This window comes from Artibeus jamaicensis, unplaced genomic scaffold (genome assembly GCF_021234435.1).
Source record: "Artibeus jamaicensis isolate MK-2021 breed Jamaican fruit bat unplaced genomic scaffold, CSHL_Jam_final contig_1128, whole genome shotgun sequence".
NCBI classification, from domain to species: domain Eukaryota; kingdom Metazoa; phylum Chordata; class Mammalia; order Chiroptera; family Phyllostomidae; genus Artibeus; species Artibeus jamaicensis.
Window position 1 is genome coordinate 198,259 of NW_026521220.1, and position 22,070 is coordinate 220,328.

At 52.0% G+C, this 22,070-nt stretch overlaps 1 protein-coding gene and 5 gene segments (V, D, J or C); all 6 read left to right on the top strand.

Annotated features, from left to right (window-relative positions):
* Positions 1-180: 180 nt before the first annotated feature.
* LOC119059178 (immunoglobulin lambda-like polypeptide 5) lies at positions 181-3,558 on the top strand. Its single transcript, XM_053664285.1, has 3 exons — positions 181-224; positions 1,566-1,858; positions 3,081-3,558. The coding sequence occupies exons 1-3, from the start codon at positions 181-183 to the stop codon at positions 3,398-3,400; spliced, it is 657 nt and encodes a 218-aa protein (XP_053520260.1). The 3' UTR covers positions 3,401-3,558.
* Positions 3,559-4,146: 588 nt separating this feature from the next.
* On the top strand, positions 4,147-7,209 carry LOC128627248 (Ig lambda chain C region-like). The segment is given in 3 exon segments: positions 4,147-4,168; positions 5,329-5,439; positions 6,736-7,209. Coding segments are annotated over 3 exon segments (453 nt in total).
* Positions 7,210-8,576: 1,367 nt separating this feature from the next.
* LOC128627250 (Ig lambda chain C region-like) lies at positions 8,577-10,742 on the top strand. The segment is given in 3 exon segments: positions 8,577-8,614; positions 8,883-9,073; positions 10,296-10,742. Coding segments are annotated over 3 exon segments (549 nt in total).
* An 849-nt stretch (positions 10,743-11,591) lies between these two features.
* LOC128627252 (Ig lambda chain C region-like) lies at positions 11,592-14,753 on the top strand. The segment is given in 3 exon segments: positions 11,592-11,757; positions 12,683-12,817; positions 14,276-14,753. Coding segments are annotated over 3 exon segments (621 nt in total).
* Positions 14,754-16,331: 1,578 nt separating this feature from the next.
* LOC128627253 (Ig lambda chain C region-like) lies at positions 16,332-18,306 on the top strand. The segment is given in 2 exon segments: positions 16,332-16,617; positions 17,841-18,306. Coding segments are annotated over 2 exon segments (606 nt in total).
* A 602-nt stretch (positions 18,307-18,908) lies between these two features.
* Positions 18,909-21,975, top strand: LOC128627254 (Ig lambda chain C region-like). The segment is given in 3 exon segments: positions 18,909-18,930; positions 20,091-20,201; positions 21,498-21,975. Coding segments are annotated over 3 exon segments (453 nt in total).
* The last annotated feature ends 95 nt before the right edge of the window (positions 21,976-22,070 follow it).

Genomic DNA, 22,070 nt, shown 5'->3' on the forward strand with positions numbered 1-22,070 from the left:
TGTATGCCTGTTCAGCAATTGATGACATCTCTGGAATGAAGTGTTAATGACCCAGACTCAGGGGTCATTCCAGCATGAAATCCTGTGTCCCTGGCTTCTCACCCACTCCTTCTACCCAAGAGCTATGATCTCAGTACTAGGGGGAAGCCATCACTCAAAATATGTACTTATTCTGCTAGGATGGCCTCAGGGACCTTTGTCACGAGGGAAGAGAAAAGGGCTGAGTGAGATGCTTCTGGGCACATTCAGGGTCAGGGGTAAATAAGGAGGTCTCAGGAGGGTCAATGGCAGAAACATAGGAGAATAAGAGCCTTGAGCTAAGCCTTGTTCTTACACAAATAGCTGTTTAACTTCCCTGTTTTCTCATGAAAACCACTTGGGTAAACCATTACAAGGAGGACTTTTGTCTTCTGCCTGTCACCACAGAGCCACAGAAATCTGGAGCAACATGTTTGTTAAGCATGTGTCTCAAAGTCCCTCAAGCGACCATAGCTCAGTCACACACTGACTGTCCTGCAGCAAACACAAGGCTGGTTCCCAGAGGGGAGCCAGTGGTGTTTGCCATCAGGAGGGCAGGACAAGAGATGAGGAAGGGCACCTTCCTGGGTGCAGAGGGAGCACCATGTCTTGTCCCAGGGAGGGCATGTCACCTGAAATTTGAGAGCAGTAGGAAGAAGATTCTAACGTCTTCAGGTCAGGGGCCCTGTGTACTCTGGGACACAGCAGGCTCAGGCCTCACCCTTCTGCCCCCCTGGTGACACCGCAATTCCTTTGTTCTCAGGACACCACTCCCAGTCTGACTTATCACTAGGGAGCATTCAGTGCTCTTCCTTCACACAAGAGTGTGTGTTCTCTAGTGAAACTAGAAAGTGAAGATTCTTCTTTTATTTTCTACTCCACAAAATAAAAAAAGGTTCCCTTCACCCCTACTAAGGGGACAATTAACATATAAAACAATAACAAATGAAACACTGTGTCAGTATCTGCTTTGCAAGTACAAGGCAATTATCCTCTAGTGTCCATGCCAGTGTTGTGGCAATGACGGAATTTCTCTGCTAGAGCCCCTGCTGGGGACTCCTGGGGACCTGGCATGACCTGGGAACATCCATGGCTCCTGCATATACACGACAACATAATCCTTGCTCCCTGTACCTTTCCAAACCCAGGGCCGGAATCCACCCCAAAAGGGCGCCCTGAACATGAATGCAGGATTCAGGACCACCAGACCCTCATCCTATAAAAACCAACTGTGGAAGAAAAAGGGGGAGTCTCCACAGATCCTCATGGAAGATGGACTGGCACTGCTCACAGTACAAGTTGAAGGATTTCTCGGGGCATTCCCATACTCATGTGTCCCCAGGGAAGATGAGGCTGAGACCTCAGGGTGCAGCTGGGGGCCACTGGTACATTCCTATGGCTACTGCTCCCTAGGGTCATGGTTTCCCTGGTGCAGTTGTGGATTCTCCAAACCCCTGGAAGAAGAGACCTTCTGCTCATTCACCTGGAACTTGACTCCTTACTGACACAAATGTCTCCTAAGAAATTGATCTTCATTCCTGGTGAAGATCATGGAGACAAGGGATCCCAGACAACACCTACATTCTGGAGTTTGGATTTCCTCGCCACCATGAGTACAAGGAGATACTGGTCCAGTTACACGTTGCAGCTGGGAGTGGGGTAGGGGTTTCAGGGACCTATACAGAGCAGACAGAAGCCTGGGACAGAGGCTCAGTCTTCTTGCATCACAGCTGCAATTGGGGGTGCTCAAGGGAGGGGCAGGGCCTCCCACAGAGGTTTTTGTATGAGCCTGTGTCACAGTGTGGTGTGTTCGGCGGAGGGACCCATCTGACCGTCCTAGGTGAGTCTGTCCTTCCCCCTCCTTCCTTGCTTCTCCCAGCAGCTTGGAAATTTTCTGCTGTTTTCAACTTTTTCTGAGTCATGTCATATCCTGTAGCAAAGCTTTCACACAGCATCCCAACCATGGGGACCCTGAGCTCCCTCTGTCCCTCTTCTTAATGTCTTCCTTGCTCCATTGGTCACTAGCCGACCTTCAGGTCTGACCTCACAGACTGATGAATGGACAGAGTGACTTGTAGGCTCTCATGTGGGTCTGCCAGGATCAGGCTGGGTTCATGACCGGCTCCATTCTGTGTTCCCTTCCAGTCCCAGTGTTCTAGATTTATTTTTAGGGGTTACTAATGGTTCTATCTTTGGGGAGGGAATGGGTAAGTAGTATTGAGGGGATGACAATGTGCACACTTTTGAAGGGACAAGACCCCTCAGGGTCATGGCTAGAGACACACAGGTGTAAAGTTAAGGGAAGGACCTCAGGAGTGTGGGGTTATTATCATAAGCAGGGAAATATGTGGGACTCCGGGTGCCACCACAGAGCTGTCATGTAGTGTCCTTTACCAGCTGGGACAGGAGAGCCCTGCAGGAGAAAGAGCACAGTGGGGAGGACAAGGTGCTGTAGGAAGGGTCAGGCAATGACAGGGGATGAGGACAAGGTGGGTCCCTCAGTCTCTGCAGGACAAACTTCACTAAAGAAAGGCACCATCTACAGCATGAAGGCTCTAGCTGTGTGACCAGTGTACTGAGTGTGCAGGGGGTGAGACAACTGTACAAGGACAGAGACTGAGGACAGACAGAAAGACATCTCTTGGACTAGACAAAATGCTACTATGACAAAGAAGGTCCAGGATAGAGAGCTTTTGGAGAAAATGTGGCTCCTTTCAACAAAGACCCCAGGAGCCCAGCAGAGGTTTCTCGGGTCAGAATGTACAGAGACTGGCCCCAGAGGAGCTCAGAGAGCTCCTATCTTCTCCTCTGGGGACAAACAGAAGGACAGACAGATGCTCTTATCAGGAATAAGCACAGCCAAGAGGGTGCCAGTCGGATGTCAGTGGGGCAGAGGATGATACCACGAACAGGTGAAGGCAGGTGTCAAGGCTCCAGGTTTCTCAGGAAAGTGGAGAATTGTGTTAAGACAACAACAAACTGCTGTGCATGGCAAGGACCCTCAGACCCAGAGTGGCCTCTGAACTAGACACCTGACCTCCCGCCCCTCCCCCACCCCACAGGTCAGCCCAAGTCTGCACCCTCAGTCACTCTGTTCCCACCCTCCTCTGAGGAGCTCAGCACCAACAAGGCCACACTGGTGTGTCTGGTCAGTGACTTCTACCCTGGAGCCGTGACAGTGGCCTGGAAGGAGAATGGCAGCCCTGTGTCCCAGGGTGTGGAGACCACCAAGCCCTCCAAACAGAGCAACAACAAGTATGCGGCCAGCAGCTACCTGAGCATGTCAGCCAGCAAGTGGAAATCTGCCAGCCAGTTCAGCTGCCACGTGACACACGATGGCACCACTGTGGACAAGACAGTGGTCCCCTCGGAGTGTTCCTAGGACTCTGAGCCCTCACATTCTGGGTCTCTGCTTACTCAGATCTCCCATTTGCCACCTCTCCACTGTACCCCTGGGACTGCCACCCCTGTCTGCTCAGACTGGGCTGGTTTCAAAGCCTCCCCATTTCCACTTTTTCTCAATAAAACCCTGGTCATTTATCATTGTGTGACTGTATGCCTGTTCAGCAACTGATGACGTCTCTGGGATGAAGTGTTACTGACCCTGACTTAGGGGTCATTTCAGCATGAAATCCTGTGTCCCTGGCTTCTCACCCACCCCTTCCCCAGGAACCAGCTGTGATCTCAGTACTGGGGGAAGCCATGGTTCAAAAGATGTATTGTCCTGGTAGGCTCGCCGCAGGGACTTTTGTCACCAGGGAAGGGAAAAGGGCTGAGTGAGAGGCTCCTGGGCACGTTTCAGGGTCAGGGGGAAATGAAGAAGTCATGGGGGTGGTCAATGGAAGAAATCTGAAAGAAGTAGCCCCTTGAGCCAAGCTTTGTTCTTATAGGAACAGCTGTTAAACTTCCCTGTTCCCTCATGAAACCCACTGGGGTGAACCATTACAAGGTCAGGATCTTTGTCACCACAAAGCCACAGAAATCGGGAGTAATGTGTCCCTTAAGCATGTGTCTCAAAGTCTCTCAAGGGACCGCAGCTCAGTCAGACACTGACTGTCCTGCAGCAAACACACAGCGGGGTCCCGGAGGGAGCAGGTGGTGTCCACTGTCATGAGGGCAGGACACGAAATGAAGAAGGGCACCTTCCTAGGTGCAGAGGGAGCACCATGTTCTGTCCCACGGAGGTTTGGCCCTGGAGTTCTGGAGTAGAGCGTGAGAAGGTCAGAAGAATTCAGGGCAGGAGTCCCGTGGGCTACAGCCAGGTCAGACCCATCCTCCCCGGGAAACAGCACTGCCCTGAATCTCAGGGCCCCACACCCACTAGACCTAACCCCCAGGGGCCGTCAACAGCTCTTCCTTCACACATCAGAGTGTGTTTGTTCTCTAGTAAGAAATAGAAAGTGGTGATTATTTTCTCCATTCCCCATCTCACAAATGGAGGCAGAGACAATGCAACCCTACTAAGGGGATAATTAACATATAAATCAATGACAAATGACACATTGCATCTTTATCTGCTATGCAACTACAAGGCAATTATCCTCTAGTGTCCACCCCAATGTGGTTGCAATGATGGAACTTCTCTGCTAGAGTCCCTGCAGGAGGCTCCTACAGACCCTGACACGACCTGAGAACCTCCATGAATCCTGCATATGGATGACAACATGATCCTTACTCCCTGTGCCTTTCCAAACACAGGGCTAGAATCCATCCTGAAAGGGTGCCCTGAACATGAATGCAGGATTCAGGACCACAAGACCCTCATCCCATAAAACCGGATTGTGGAAGGAAAAGGGGAGTCTCCTAGTTCCTCATGGAGGACAGGCTGGCTCTGCTCACAGTACAAGTTAAAGAATCCTGCAGGGCAATCCCAAACTGACATGTCCCTGGTAAGATGAGGCTGAGACCCCAGGGTGCAGCTAGGGTCCACTGGTACATTCCTATGGCTACTGCTCTCTGGGGCCCTCTCTTATCCTTGAGGTGTGTGAGAGTCACCCTTCCCTGAGTGCACCCAGGGGATCATGTTCTTTCAACCCTGAAAGGAAAGACCTTCTCTCCATTGTTATGGAGCTTTACTCCCAGTGGCATAAATGCCTTCCAATAAATCCATTCCCACTCCTAAAGAAGTTCATGGCAAACGGAATGCATGAGAACTACATTCAGGAGCCTGGATTTTCAGACTCCTTCTATTGAGCACAAGCATTCATCTCTCCTGTTACATGGAGGAGATGGGTGTTGGGGGGAGGCTAATACATTGCTTACACAGCAGGCATGTGCCTGCAACAGTGACCCCAGCTTCTTCCACTACAGCTGCAGGTGGGGGGCTTAGGGGTGGGGCAGGGCCTCCAAGGGAGAGGTTTTTGTATGAGGCTGTGTCACAGTGTTTCGTGTTCGGCAGTGGGACCCAGGTGACCGTCCTAGGTGAGTCTCTTCTTCACCCTTCCTTCCATGCTCTCTCAGAGGTTTGGGCAATTTTCTCCTCTTTTCACTCCCCTTTTTCTTGCCCTCTACCCAAGCTTTCAGTCCAGACCCCATTCTCAGGTTGTGACCTTTTCCATCTCTGTTCTGTCTGTCCTGTCTGCCTCCACTGGTCTCATCAGCCTTCACCTCTGACCCCACAGGCAGAGGAAGGAATGAGATGACCTGTAGACTCTTCTATCTGTCTGCCAGGGTCAGGCTGGGTTCTGGACCTGCTCTGTTCTGTCTTGTCCTATGGGCTCCTGTGGGAGCAGCCTGAATCTGGGGGTCATTTGGGCACCCATTTAATGTGCAAAGGGAGACTATACACTGGGAGGTGACTCCAAATGCTCTGAGCTGAGTCCAGGGACAGACGGGTCAGTATTCAGAGAAGCTCTTCAGGGCTGGGGGACTGAGGATTCAGGGCTGGCAATGGTGCAGGGGAGGAGAGGCTCCATGGACCTGCTATGCACAATCCTCAGCCAGTGTGGGACCCAGAGAACCAGGCAGCAGGGGAGGGGGACTGCAGAGTGGGGATTTTAATGCTCTGGATGCTAAGAGTGGGATAAGGAGAATGGAGGACAGGAGACAGTAGGAGAGTGGCCTCAAGGATTTCAAGGGATATGCTCCTCAGAAGTACAGATCCTTGACAAAAAAGATTGCACATACCTCAGTGTTAGATCTTAGGACAATCAACTACCACAGGTGAGCCTCCAATCAACTCTGCAGATGGGAGAGACCTAAGGACAGGCAGACAGAATCTCCCTCCTCTGTGACTACCCCACCCCATTAGAAAGGATCGGGAGAGGTAGACTTGAGTAGAAAAAGACCTTTTAGGACAAAGGCCTAAGCAGATGAGAAGGGTGACAAATGCTTAAGGATTGTCCCAGTTGAAGGTCAGAGTGTACATCATCTTCTCTGATGAAGGGCAGACTCCCCACACAAAGACTCCATTAGAATGTCAGGAGGAACCAGAGCAGGAAGATGCAGGTCAGATGTCTGTTTGAATGGCCAGTGCCTAGGAGGGCCTGAGGACATTGATGGCAGATGTCCAGCCTCCTGTTACCCTAGGAAGGAGGGAAGTTGTAAGAGCAGACACCCAATATGGTCTCTCTGCCACAGACCTCAAACCAGAGTAGTCCTGAAATTAGGGAGCAGATTGAATCCTGGGGACTGTGCACCCCACAACAAGATGGAGATCAGGAGCTCTCAGGATGAATGCTGAGCCTCTGACCTCCTCCCCCTCCCCCCACCCCACAGGTCAGCCCAAGTCTGCACCCTCAGTCACTCTTTTTCCACCCTCCTCTGAGGAGCTCAGCAACAACAAGGCCACACTGGTGTGTCTGGCCAGTGACTTCTACCCTGGAGCCGTGACAGTGGCCTGGAAGGAGAATGGCAGCCCTGTGTCCCAGGGTGTGGAGACCACCAAGCCCTCCAAACAGAGCAACAACAAGTATGCGGCCAGCAGCTACCTGAGCATGTCAGCCAGCAAGTGGAAGTCTGCCAGCCAGTTCAGCTGCCACGTGACGCACGATGGCACCACTGTGGACAAGACAGTGGTCCCCTCGGAGTGTTCCTAGGACACTGAGCCCCCATATTCTGGGACTCTGCTCACCCACAAACCCCATTCTCCAGTTCTCCACTGTACCCCTGGGACTCTAGCCCAGTTCTTTCCAGACTGGACTGGCCTCACTATCTCCCCATTTCCACATTTTCTCAATAAAACCCTGGTCATTTATCATTGTGTGACTGTATGCCTGTTCAGCAACTGATGACACCTCTGGGATGAAGTGTTACTCACCCAGACTCAGGAGTCATTCCAGCATGAAATCCTGTGTCCCTGGCTTCTCACCCACCCCTTCCCCGGGAGCCAGCTGTGATCTCAGTACTGGGTGAATTCATGACCCAAAATATCTACTTGTCCTGGTAGGCTGTCCCCAGGGACCTTTGTCACCAGAAAAGGGAAAAGGGCTGAGTAACAGGCTTCTGGGCATGTTTCAGGGTCAGGGGGGAAATGAAGAGGTCCCAGGAAGGTCAATGGCAGGAGTTTGAAAGAAGAAGACCCTTGAGCCAACACTTGTTCTTACAGGAATAGTTGTTTAATTTCCCTGATCCCTCATGAAGCCCACTGGGGAAAACCTTTACAAGGTGAGGACTTTTGTCTTCTTTCTGTCACCACAGAGACACAGAAACCTGGAGGAACGTGTCCCATAAGTTTGTGTCTCAAAGTCCCTCACAGGACCGTAGCTCAGTCAGACACTGACTGTCCTGCAGCAAACACAAGGCTGGTTCCCAGAGGGAGCAGGTGTGTCTGCCGTCATTAGGGCGGGACAAGAGATGAGGAAGGGCACCTTCCTGGGTGCAGAGGGAGCACCATGTCCTGTCCCAGGGAGGTCTGACCCCTGGAGTTCTGGAGTAGAGCATGGGAAGGTCATAAGAACATCAGGGCAGGGGTCCTGTGGGCTACAGCCAGGTCAGCCCCACCTGACCCGGGAAACAGCACCGCCCTGGAGCTCAGGGCCCCACATCCACTAGGCCCAACCCCAGGGGCCTTCACCAGCTCTTCCTTCACCTCAGAGTGTGTGTGTCTCTAGTGAGAAATAGAAAGTGGTGATTTTTTCTCCATTCTCCACTTCATAAATGGAGGCAGAGACAATGCAGCCCAACCAAGGGGATAATTAACACATAAAACAATGACAAACAACACATTGCATCTGTATCTGCTATGCAAGTACAAGGCAATTATCCTCTAGTGTCCACCCCAGTGTAGTTGCAATGATGGAACTTCTCTGCTAGAGTCTCTGCAGGAGGCTCCTACAGACCCTGACACGACCTGAGAACCTCCATGAATCCTGCATATGGATGACAACATGATCCTTACTCCCTGTTCCTTTCCAAACACAAGGCTGGAATCCACACTGAAAGGGTGCCCTGAACATGAATGCAGGATTCAGGACCACCAGACCCTCATCCTATAAAAACCAACTGTGGAAGAAAAGGGGAGTCTCCAGAGTTCCTCATGGAGGATGGGCTGGCACTGCTCACAGTACAAGTTGAAGGATTTCTCAGGGCATTCCCATACTCATGTGTCCCCAGGGAAGATGAGGCTGAGACCTCAGGGTGCAGCTGAGGGCCACTGGTACATTCCTACGGCTACTGCTCCCTAGGGTCATGGTTTCCCTGGTGCAGTTGTGGATTCTCCAAACCCCTGGAAGAAGAGACCTTCTGCTCATTCACCTGGAACTTGACTCCTTACTGACACAAATGTCTCCTAAGAAATTGATCTTCATTCCTGGTGAAGATCATGGAGACAAGGGATCCCAGACAACACCTACATTCTGGAGTTTGGCTTTCCTGGCAGCCCACCCATGAGTACAAGGAGATACTGGTCCAGTTACATGTTGCAGCTGGGAGTGGGGTGGGGGTTTCAGGGACCTATACAGAGCAGACAGAAGCCTGGGACAGAGGCTCAGTCTTCTTGCATCACAGCTGCAAGTGGGGGGCTCAAGGGTGGGGCAGGGCTTCCCACAGAGGTTTTTGTATGAGCCTGTGTCACAGTGTCGTGTGTTCGGCGGAGGGACCCATCTGACCATCCTAGGTGAGTCTCTCCTTCCCTCTCCTTCCATGCTTCTCCCAGCAGCTTGGAAATTTTCTGCTGTTTTCAACCTTTTCTAGGTCATGTCACATCCTATAGCAAAGCTGTCAAACAGCATCTCAACCATGGGGACCCTGAGCTCCCTCTGTCCCTCTTCTTAATGTCTTCCTTGCCTCCAATGGTCACTATCAGACCTTCAGCTCTGACCTCACAGACTGATGAATGGACAGAGTGACTTGTAGGCTCTCATGTGGGTCTGCCAGGGTCAGGCTGGGTTCATGACCGGCTCCATTCTGTGTTTTCCTTCTAGTCCCGGTGTTCTAGATGTATTTCTAGGGGACACTAATGGTCCCATCTTTGGGGGAGAATGAGTAAGTAGTATTGAGGGGTGACAATGTGCAGACTTTTGAAGGAACAAGAACCCTCCGGGTGATGGCTAGCGAAACACAGGTGTAGAGTTAAGTGAAGAATTCAGGGGTGTGTGGTTATGATCACAGGACAGGAAATATGCAGCCTGAGGGGGGCTGCACAGAGCTGTCATGCAGTGTCCTTTACCAACTGGAATGGGAGAACCCTACAGGAGAGAGAACACAGTGGGGAGGAGAAGGGGCTGGAGGAAGGGTCATGCAATGACAGGGGATGATGACAAGAGGGGTCCCTGGGTCTCTGCAGGACAAACTTCACACTAAGAAGAGCACACTCTACAGCATGAAGACTCTAGCTATATGACCAGTGGGCTGAGTGTGCAGGGGGTGTAAAAAATGTACAAGGACAGAGACCAAGGTCAGACAGAGAGGCTTCTCTTTGACTACCTAAGACCTGCTATTTCAGACAAGACACAGGAGAGATTTCAGAGGAAAACGAGGCCCTTTGAACAAAGACCCTAAGGGCCCAGCATAGAAGGGTCAGGTCAGAAATGTACAGAGACTAACCCCAGAGGAGCTCAGAGAACTCATATCTTCTTCTCTGGGGACAAACAGAAGAACAGACAGACCCTGCTTTGAGGAATAGGCACAACCAAGGGGGTGTTAATCACATGTCTGTATGACAGATAAGGGTCCAAAAGACTGGTGAAGGCAGGTGTCCAGGCTCTGGGTTTCTCAGGAGAGAGGGAACTTGTGTTAAGAACACAGGAAACTGCTGATTATTACAAGGACCCTCAGACCCAGAGTGACCTCTGAACTAGACACCTGACCTCCTGCTCCCCTCCACCCCCACCCCACAGGTCAGCCCAAGTCCGCACCCTCAGTCACTCTGTTCCCACCCTCCTCTGAGGAGCTCAGCAACAACAAAGCCACACTGGTGTGTCTGGTCAGTGACTTCTACCCTGGAGCCGTGACAGTGGCCTGGAAGGAGAATGGCAGCCCTGTGTCCCAGGGTGTGGAGACCACCAAGCCCTCCAAACAGAGCAACAACAAGTATGCGGCCAGCAGCTACCTGAGCGTGTCAGCCAGCAAGTGGAAATCTGCCAGCCAGTTCAGCTGCCACGTGACACACGATGGCACCACTGTGGACAAGACAGTGGTCCCCTCAGAGTGTTCCTAGATCCCTCACTCCACAACTCCCTGGGTTGGAACCACACGACCCTGAACAAATCTCCCTAACAAACCCCAATCCATCTTCCTCCTGAACAGAATCATCTGTCAATAAAATATCTGCCTTGTCAATTAGACATCATGTTCTCTGCTCATCTTTGCTTTACTCATTTTTGTCCACACTCCACCAAATGCAAAGTGGACACAACCCTCTGGCCCTGTAGACCATGTTCAGGAAAATAGCCTCCAAGTTTCCTTAAGTGGCAGTTTCACTATTAACCTACAGGTCCCGTAGAATGTTCCAGAAAGGAGGAAAGGGCATATGACCTAGGAGAGCCCTCCCTTTGAAATTTCCTTACTACTGCTTTTCTTCTGTGGACCATGTCCAATCCCAAGGCTGTGTCCCCATGGACAGCAGGGTCATTCCTGAGTGCTCTTCCAGGAAATCCTCATTCTTCTTATTCACAAGCCTTGCATGGCCCCCACCCCATCTGGAAGCTTCTCATCCTCACAGGCTAGGAACTGCCTTCTTGTTTATAGACCCCACCACCACTACTCCTGCTCTCCCAGGGAGGATATGCTCTGTGCTTCAGTTACTGCTCCCTCACTGACACTCTTACCACAAGACCCTCAGTCTCTGGAACCTGGTCGCTCATTCTCACACTCTCTACAGTGACCCTCACCTCTCACAGGTATCACCAGGGTCCCCGCTCTATGTGAGCTGGCAGGACATTTGTGCTCTCTTCATCCCTTTCCAGGCCAGCCCCCCACTCATCCCACACCAAGGTCTAATGTCCAGTGTTCTCAGTGACCTGCCTGCTCCTCTATCAAAGTCAAGAATCAAATTCTAAGAACAGGCCATTGACTCTTCAATAATCAGTTCACCTTCTATGGGTAAAATCAGAACAGTAACACACACATGTGTAGGTGCACATACACACACTCACACACATGATGTTCATTAAGACACACATCCATTTACAAAGATGCCCTTAAAGGGCATCGCTCTGAGAAGCCCTGCAGAAGATCAGGAAGGTGTTCAGTCGGGACCCCAGGTTCACACGAACAAAGAGAGGCAGCTCACTGCAGTCCCGGCTCCAGAGATCATCAGTGACCAGACAAAGGGCAGGGACACGCTGGTCCAGATTGAGAGTGAGACTGAAACCTGAGGGAGTTTCCAGGAGGGAGTACAGCCTTCAACAGTGGGCCGGCAAAGGAAGGAAGAGTGTTCAGCGGCCCTGATGCGGTCAGAGAAGGACCCCAGGCCTGTGTGTCCCTTGAGTGAGCCCTGCAGATGATGTACAGGACAAGAATGAGGACTGAGCCCCTGGGTGTCAGGTTCCCACTCACAACAGGCACGTTCAGCCCAGGGCTGCAATGTCTTGGGAAGGCTGGTGCTGCACCCTGTGCTACTGACTTTGGTGAACTCGGACATCTGTCACTCGGGGGTGTAAGGGGGCTCAGGAACTCACACACTGAGTGCTCACAGGAAACACTGTGCTGGCAGAAGTGACCACCGGGCTGACCGTGCAGGGTCCTGAAGGGGCCATTGCACCTCTAATTCAGCCCATGGACTCACACAGATTGAAGCTGCCCACACTGCTCAGGAGGGGCTCAGTGACTCTCCCAATGAGGCTGGCTCAGCTGAGGGCAGGGACACCACAACGTGGGTCTCTGCAGACTGGTCTAGGTACTGGGGTGAATGTGATACTACCATACACACACTTCCATCCCCAACCCTGACCCGACTTGACCTCGTGTGCTGGGGATGTGATGGCATCCAGGACCTCCCCACAATTCCCAGCTCTCCTCAGGGCTCCCAGACCCATTGCCACTCTGTATAAACAATTCCACAGTGACAGTGTGCCAGGGGCTTGGCCAGAACACGGCTCCTTCCCAAAGATGGAGGCAGGTGGAAATCCTGACTCAGCACTAGCACATTCTCTGCCGCGCCACATCATGATAGCCTAGAACTCATGGAGCCCCACAGCTCCAGAGAATGGAAATTCTATCCACAGGGCCACCCTTCTCACTGCCCCCACCAGCCCCCCTCTGCCCGATCAGCATGCGTGACAAGGAGGCTGGACTTTGGGCCTCCCGTGCAGCTGCAGGTGGGCCTGGGCAGGGGCTGGAGGGGGTGACAGGAGGTTTGTGTTCAAGGCTGTGTCACTGTGTTATGTGTTCGGCGGAGGGACCTTTCTGACCGTCCTAGGTGAGTCTCCCTTTTCACTCCTGCTTGGGGTCCAGAGTGAAACTGGGCTTGATTTGTCTCCTTTTCTCATTTATGGGGTTGAGATGGGGTTGGAATCTCTCTGGCATACTGGAACTCCCACCTTTGGCTGTCTGTCTTAGCCCTCTAATTCTTAACTCCTGAGGCACCTGCTGGGGACAACACCGGAGTAACCCAGGCTCTGTTTTCTGCCACTTTGCACTGTGGCCCAGACATCTGTCTCAAGGGGACATTGCCTCTTCATCTCCAGGAGACTGGTCCCTCAGATCTCACAGCCTGAGGTCTTAGGAGAATTAAGGGACTGAAGGGCCATGAGAGAAGGGGCCTCTCCATGGTCATCCAGGGTTATGGGATGTGGGTACAAAGCTGGGGTCCCCTGAATGGTACATGTGTGTGTCACTTTTGGGTTCTGCCTCTTCTGGGTAAGTGGAAGTTAGAGAGGGGCTATAAGAGGAGCTCCTCACTGAGACCCAGAAAGGAGAAGGAGGAGGAAGAGGAGGAGGAATAGACACAGGGCAGACAGAGTGGAAGGGAGATTTCCCGTGAGACAGCCTCGAGTTCTGGATCTTTCTTTCTCCCCCAGACAGGCTGAACCCCCAGACAGAACAAGTGGCAGGACCCCCTGACAGAACAGGTGGTGGGAGCTCCAAACAGAATAGGTGGGGGGACAATCAGACAGGCCCCAATGACTGCCCAACCCCTATTTCCACTGGGAGACAAAGCCTAGAACAAGTGCCCAGAACACAGGCTGGGGACACCTCCTGGGAGAAGTGACAAGGGCAGAGCTGGCCTAGCAGATAGATGTTCTAAGACAGCCAGATTCCCCAGTAAAGCTTCCAGAACGGGAAGTCCTAGTCAGAACAGTCCCAGGCTCAGGCTAAGAACTCAACAGCCATGTTCCATGGAAACCCAGGTAACCCCATAAAAGTGAGCCCACAGTGATAACACCCATCACTCCTCACTTCTGTAGCCCTCCTTGCAGCTATGGGCTCTGGGGACCGTGAGCAGCATATGCCATCCCTCAAATGAAGGACAGCCTGAAGCCAGGACAGACACAGGCCCTCTTGTGAAGACACTGGGCGCAGGAATTGGTTTCAAGTTATGCGAAGGATAGATGTACTCATTCTCTAAGGACAGATGAGCTCTCAAGATAAACAGTCAGGACCAGGGGAGCACAGGGTAGGATGACAGGTAATGAGGACAGTGGACCTGAGGACCAATGATGTGCAAAATGGTACCAGCACTCTCAAGAGTCAGGTTTTGACATTTTCCCTACAGGAACTCTCCCCTCCTGTCACTGACTAGATAAAGGGGACTCAAGATGAAATTGGGGTGCATGCCCTAAAAATGGCTGTATGCTACTGGCATCTAGACTGAGGTCAAGAACCCCCAGGATAAATCCTGACACCATGACCTCCTCCCCCCTCTCCAACCCCACAGGTCAGCAAAAGTCTGCACCTTCAGTCACTCTGTTCCCACCCTCCTCTGAGGAGCTCGGCAACAACAAGGCCACACTGGTATGTCTGGCCAGTGACTTCTACCCTGGAGCCGTGACAGTGGCCTGGAAGGAGAATGGCAGCCCTGTGTCCCAGGGTGTGGAGACCACCAAGCCCTCCAAACAGAGCAACAACAAGTATGCGGCCAGCAGCTACCTGAGCATGTCAGCCAGCAAGTGGAAGTCTGCCAGCCAGTTCAGCTGCCACGTGACGCATGATGGCACCACTGTGGACAAGACAGTGGTCCCCTCGGAGTGTTCCTAGGACTCTGAGCCCTCACATTCTGGGTCTCTGCTTACTCAGATCTCCCATTTGCCACCTCTCCACTGTACCCCTGGGACTGCCACCCCTGTCTGCTCAGACTGGGCTGGTTTCAAAGCCTCCCCATTTCCACTTTTTCTCAATAAAACCCTGGTCATTTATCATTGTGTGACTGTATGCCTGTTCAGCATTTGATGACATCTCTGGAATGAAGTGTTAATCACCCAGAATCAGGGGTCATTCCAGCATGAAATCCTGTGTCCCTGGCTTCTCACCCACTCCTTCTACCCAAGAGCTATGATCTCAGTACTAGGGGAAGCCATCACTCAAAATATGTACTTATTCTGCTAGGATGGCCTCAGGGACCTTTGTCACGAGGGAAGAGAAAAGGGCTGAGTGAGATGCTTCTGGGCACATTCAGGGTCAGGGGTAAATAAGGAGGTCTCAGGAGGGTCAATGGCAGAAACATAGGAGAATAAGAGCCTTGAGCTAAGCCTTGTTCTTACACAAATAGCTGTTTAACTTCCCTGTTTTCTCATGAAAACCACTTGGGTAAACCATTACAAGGAGGACTTTTGTCTTCTGCCTGTCACCACAGAGCCACAGAAATCTGGAGCAACATGTTTGTTAAGCATGTGTCTCAAAGTCCCTCAAGCGACCATAGCTCAGTCACACACTGACTGTCCTGCAGCAAACACAAGGCTGGTTCCCAGAGGGAGCCAGTGGTGTTTGCCATCAGGAGGGCAGGACAAGAGATGAGGAAGGGCACCTTCCTGGGTGCAGAGGGAGCACCATGTCTTGTCCCAGGGAGGGCATGTCACCTGAAATTTGAGAGCAGTAGGAAGAAGATTCTAACGTCTTCAGGTCAGGGGCCCTGTGTACTCTGGGACACAGCAGGCTCAGGCCTCACCCTTCTGCCCCCCTGGTGACACCGCAATTCCTTTGTTCTCAGGACACCACTCCCAGTCTGACTTATCACTAGGGAGCATTCAGTGCTCTTCCTTCACACAAGAGTGTGTGTTCTCTAGTGAAACTAGAAAGTGAAGATTCTTCTTTTATTTTCTACTCCACAAAATAAAAAAAAGGTTCCCTTCATCCCTACTAAGGGGACAATTAACATATAAAACAATAACAAATGAAACACTGTGTCAGTATCTGCTTTGCAAGTACAAGGCAATTATCCTCTAGTGTCCATGCCAGTGTTGTGGCAATGACGGAATTTCTCTGCTAGAGCCCCTGCTGGGGACTCCTGGGGACCTGGCATGACCTGGGAACATCCATGGCTCCTGCATATACACGACAACATAATCCTTGCTCCCTGTACCTTTCCAAACCCAGGGCCGGAATCCACCCCAAAAGGGCGCCCTGAACATGAATGCAGGATTCAGGACCACCAGACCCTCATCCTATAAAAACCAACTGTGGAAGAAAAAGGGGAGTCTCCACAGATCCTCATGGAAGATGGACTGGCACTGCTCACAGTACAAGTTGAAGGATTTCTCGGGGCATTCCCATACTCATGTGTCCCCAGGGAAGATGAGGCTGAGACCTCAGGGTGCAGCTGGGGGCCACTGGTACATTCCTACGGCTACTGCTCCCTAGGGTCATGGTTTCCCTGGTGCAGTTGTGGATTCTCCAAACCCCTGGAAGAAGAGACCTTCTGCTCATTCACCTGGAACTTGACTCCTTACTGACACAAATGTCTCCTAAGAAATTGATCTTCATTCCTGGTGAAGATCATGGAGACAAGGGATCCCAGACAACACCTACATTCTGGAGTTTGGATTTCCACGCATGAGTACAAGGAGATACTGGTCCAGTTACACGTTGCAGCTGGGAGTGGGGTAGGGGTTTCAGGGACCTATACAGAGCAGACAGAAGCCTGGGACAGAGGCTCAGTCTTCTTGCATCACAGCTGCAATTGGGGGTGCTCAAGGGAGGGGCAGGGCCTCCCACAGAGGTTTTTGTATGAGCCTGTGTCACAGTGTGGTGTGTTCGGCGGAGGGACCCATCTGACCGTCCTAGGTGAGTCTGTCCTTCCCCCTCCTTCCTTGCTTCTCCCAGCAGCTTGGAAATTTTCTGCTGTTTTCAACTTTTTCTGAGTCATGTCATATCCTGTAGCAAAGCTTTCACACAGCATCCCAACCATGGGGACCCTGAGCTCCCTCTGTCCCTCTTCTTAATGTCTTCCTTGCTCCATTGGTCACTAGCCGACCTTCAGGTCTGACCTCACAGACTGATGAATGGACAGAGTGACTTGTAGGCTCTCATGTGGGTCTGCCAGGGTCAGGCTGGGTTCATGACCGGCTCCATTCTGTGTTCAGTTCCAGTCCCAGTGTTCTAGATTTATTTTTAGGGGTTACTAATGGTTCTATCTTTGGGGAGGGAATGGGTAAGTAGTATTGAGGGGATGACAATGTGCACACTTTTGAAGGAACAAGACCCCTCAGGGTCATGGCTAGAGACACACAGGTGTAAAGTTAAGGGAAGGACCTCAGGAGTGTGGCGTTATTATCATAAGCAGGGAAATATGTGGGACTCCGGGTGCCACCACAGAGCTGTCATGTAGTGTCCTTTACCAGCTGGGACAGGAGAGCCCTGCAGGAGAAAGAACACAGTGGGGAGGACAAGGTGCTGTAGGAAGGGTCAGGCAATGACAGGGGATGAGGACAAGGTGGGTCCCTCAGTCTCTGCAGGACAAACTTCACTAAAGAAAGGCACCATCTACAGCATGAAGGCTCTAGCTGTGTGACCAGTGTGCTGAGTGTGCAGGGGGGTGAGACAACTGTACAAGGACAGAGACTGAGGACAGACAGAAAGACATCTCTTGGACTAGACAAAATGCTACTATGACAAAGAAGGTCCAGGATAGAGAGCTTTTGGAGAAAATGTGGTTCCTTTCAACAAAGACCCCAGGAGCCCAGCAGAGGTTTCTCGGGTCAGAATGTACAGAGACTGGCCCCAGAGGAGCTCAGAGAGCTCCTATCTTCTCCTCTGGGGACAAACAGAAGGACAGACAGATGCTCTTATCAGGAATAAGCACAGCCAAGAGGGTGCCAGTCGGATGTCAGTGGGGCAGAGGATGATACCACGAACAGGTGAAGGCAGGTGTCAAGGCTCCAGGTTTCTCAGGAAAGTGGAGAATTGTGTTAAGACAACAACAAACTGCTGTGCATGGCAAGGACCCTCAGACCCAGAGTGGCCTCTGAACTAGACACCTGACCTCCCGCCCCTCCCCCACCCCACAGGTCAGCCCAAGTCTGCACCCTCAGTCACTCTGTTCCCACCCTCCTCTGAGGAGCTCAGCACCAACAAGGCCACACTGGTGTGTCTGGTCAGTGACTTCTACCCTGGAGCCGTGACAGTGGCCTGGAAGGAGAATGGCAGCCCTGTGTCCCAGGGTGTGGAGACCACCAAGCCCTCCAAACAGAGCAACAACAAGTATGCGGCCAGCAGCTACCTGAGCATGTCAGCCAGCAAGTGGAAGTCTGCCAGCCAGTTCAGCTGCCACGTGACGCACGATGGCACCACTGTGGACAAGACAGTGGTCCCCTCGGAGTGTTCCTAGGACTCTGAGCCCTCACATTCTGGGTCTCTGCTTACTCAGATCTCCCATTTGCCACCTCTCCACTGTACCCCTGGGACTGCCACCCCTGTCTGCTCAGACTGGGCTGGTTTCAAAGCCTCCCCATTTCCACTTTTTTCTCAATAAAACCCTGGTCATTTATCATTGTGTGACTGTATGCCTGTTCAGCAACTGATGACGTCTCTGGGATGAAGTGTTACTGACCCTGACTTAGGGGTCATTTCAGCATGAAATCCTGTGTCCCTGGCTTCTCACCCACCCCTTCCCCAGGAACCAGTTGTGATCTCAGTACTGGGGGAAGCCATGGTTCAAAATATGTATTGTCCTGGTAGGCTTGCCGCAGGGACTTTTGTCACCAGGGAAGGGAAAAGGGCTGAGTGAGAGGCTCCTGGGCACGTTTCAGGGTCAGGGGGAAATGAAGAAGTCATGGGGGTGGTCAATGGAAGAAATCTGAAAGAAGTAGCCCCTTGAGCCAAGCTTTGTTCTTATAGGAACAGCTGTTAAACTTCCCTGTTCCCTCATGAAACCCACTGGGGTGAACCATTACAAGGTCAGGATCTTTGTCACCACAAAGCCACAGAAATCGGGAGTAATGTGTCCCTTAAGCATGTGTCTCAAAGTCTCTCAAGGGACCGCAGCTCAGTCAGACACTGACTGTCCTGCAGCAAACACACAGCGGGGTCCCGGAGGGGAGCAGGTGGTGTCCACTGTCATGAGGGCAGGACACGAAATGAAGAAGGGCACCTTCCTAGGTGCAGAGGGAGCACCATGTCCTGTCCCACGGAGGTTTGACCCTGGAGTTCTGGAGTAGAGCGTGAGAAGGTCAGAAGAATTCAGGGCAGGAGTCCCGTGGGCTACAGCCAGGTCAGTCCCATCCTCCCCGGAAACAGCACTGCCCTGAATCTCAGGGCCCCACACCCACTAGACCTAACCCCCCAGGGGCCGTCAACAGCTCTTCCTTCACACATCAGAGTGTGTTTGTTCTCTAGTAAGAAATAGAAAGTGGTGATTATTTTCTCCATTCCCCATCTCACAAATGGAGGCAGAGACAATGCAACCCTACTAAGGGGATAATTAACATATAAATCAATGACAAATGACACATTGCATCTTTATCTGCTATGCAACTACAAGGCAATTATCCTCTAGTGTCCACCCCAATGTGGTTGCAATGATGGAACTTCTCTGCTAGAGTCCCTGCAGGAGGCTCCTACAGACCCTGACACGACCTGAGAACCTCCATGAATCCTGCATATGGATGACAACATGATCCTTACTCCCTGTGCCTTTCCAAACACAGGGCTAGAATCCATCCTGAAAGGGTGCCCTGAACATGAATGCAGGATTCAGGACCACAAGACCCTCATCCCATAAAACCGGATTGTGGAAGGAAAAGGGGAGTCTCCTAGTTCCTCATGGAGGACAGGCTGGCTCTGCTCACAGTACAAGTTAAAGAATCCTGCAGGGCAATCCCAAACTGACATGTCCCTGGTAAGATGAGGCTGAGACCCCAGGGTGCAGCTGGGGTCCACTGGTACATTCCTATGGCTACTGCTCTCTGGGGCCCTCTCTCATCCTTGAGGTGTGTGAGAGTCACCCTTCCCTGAGTGCACCCAGGGGATCATGTTCTTTCAACCCTGAAAGGAAAGACCTTCTCTCCATTGTTATGGAGCTTTACTCCCAGTGGCATAAATGCCTTCCAATAAATCCATTCCCACTCCTAAAGAAGTTCATGGCAAACGGAATGCATGAGAACTACATTCAGGAGCCTGGATTTTCAGACTCCTTCTATTGAGCACAAGCATTCATCTCTCCTGTTACATGGAGGAGATGGGTGTTGGGGGGAGGCTAATACATTGCTTACACAGCAGGCATGTGCCTGCAACAGTGACCCCAGCTTCTTCCACTACAGCTGCAGGTGGGGGGCTTAGGGGTGGGGCAGGGCCTCCAAGGGAGAGGTTTTTGTATGAGGCTGTGTCACAGTGTTTCGTGTTCGGCAGTGGGACCCAGGTGACCGTCCTAGGTGAGTCTCTTCTTCACCCTTCCTTCCATGCTCTCTCAGAGGTTTGGGCAATTTTCTCCCTCTTTTCACTCCCTTTTTCTTGCCCTCTACCCAAGCTTTCAGTCCAGACCCCATTCTCAGGTTGTGACCTTTTCCATCTCTGTTCTGTCTGTCCTGTCTGCCTCCACTGGTCTCATCAGCCTTCACCTCTGACCCCACAGGCAGAGGAAGGAATGAGATGACCTGTAGACTCTTCTATCTGTCTGCCAGGGTCAGGCTGGGTTCTGGACCTGCTCTGTTCTGTCTTGTCCTATGGGCTCCTGTGGGAGCAGCCTGAATCTGGGGGTCATTTGGGCACCCATTTAATGTGCAAAGGGAGACTATACACTGGGAGGTGACTCCAAATGCTCTGAGCTGAGTCCAGGGACAGACGGGTCAGTATTCAGAGAAGCTCTTCAGGGCTGGGGGACTGAGGATTCAGGGCTGGCAATGGTGCAGGGGAGGAGAGGCTCCATGGACCTGCTATGCACAATCCTCAGCCAGTGTGGGACCCAGAGAACCAGGCAGCAGGGGAGGGGGACTGCAGAGTGGGGATTTTAATGCTCTGGATGCTAAGAGTGGGATAAGGAGAATGGAGGGACAGGGGACAGTAGGAGAGTGGCCTCAAGGATTTCAAGGGATATGCTCCTCAGAAGTACAGATCCTTGACAAAAAAGATTGCACATACCTCAGTGTTAGATCTTAGGACAATCAACTACCACAGGTGAGCCTCCAATCAACTCTGCAGATGGGAGAGACCTAAGGACAGGCAGACAGAATCTCCCTCCTCTGTGACTACCCCACCCCATTAGAAAGGATCGGGAGAGGTAGACTTGAGTAGAAAAAGACCTTTTAGGACAAAGGCCTAAGCAGATGAGAAGGGTGACAAATGCTTAAGGATTGTCCCAGTTGAAGGTCAGAGTGTACATCATCTTCTCTGATGAAGGGCAGACTCCCCACACAAAGACTCCATTAGAATGTCAGGAGGAACCAGAGCAGGAAGATGCAGGTCAGATGTCTGTTTGAATGGCCAGTGCCTAGGAGGGCCTGAGGACATTGATGGCAGATGTCCAGCCTCCTGTTACCCTAGGAAGGAGGGAAGTTGTAAGAGCAGACACCCAATATGGTCTCTCTGCCACAGACCTCAAACCAGAGTAGTCCTGAAATTAGGGAGCAGATTGAATCCTGGGGACTGTGCACCCCACAACAAGATGGAGATCAGGAGCTCTCAGGATGAATGCTGAGCCTCTGACCTCCTCCCCCTCCCCCACCCCACAGGTCAGCCCAAGTCTGCACCCTCAGTCACTCTTTTTCCACCCTCCTCTGAGGAGCTCAGCAACAACAAGGCCACACTGGTGTGTCTGGCCAGTGACTTCTACCCTGGAGCCGTGACAGTGGCCTGGAAGGAGAATGGCAGCCCTGTGTCCCAGGGTGTGGAGACCACCAAGCCCTCCAAACAGAGCAACAACAAGTATGCGGCCAGCAGCTACCTGAGCATGTCAGCCAGCAAGTGGAAATCTGCCAGCCAGTTCAGCTGCCACGTGACGCACGATGGCACCACTGTGGACAAGACAGTGGTCCCCTCAGAGTGTTCCTAGGACACTGAGCCCCCATTTTCTGGGACTCTGCTCACCCACAAACCCCATTCTCCAGTTCTCCACTGTACCCCTGGGACTCTAGCCCAGTTCTTTCCAGACTGGACTGGCCTCACTGTCTCCCCATTTCCACAGTTTCTCAATAAAGCCCTGGTCATTTATCATTGTGTGACTGTATGCCTGTTCAGCAACTGATGACACCTCTGGGATGAAGTGTTACTCACCCAGACTCAGGAGTCATTCCAGCATGAAATCC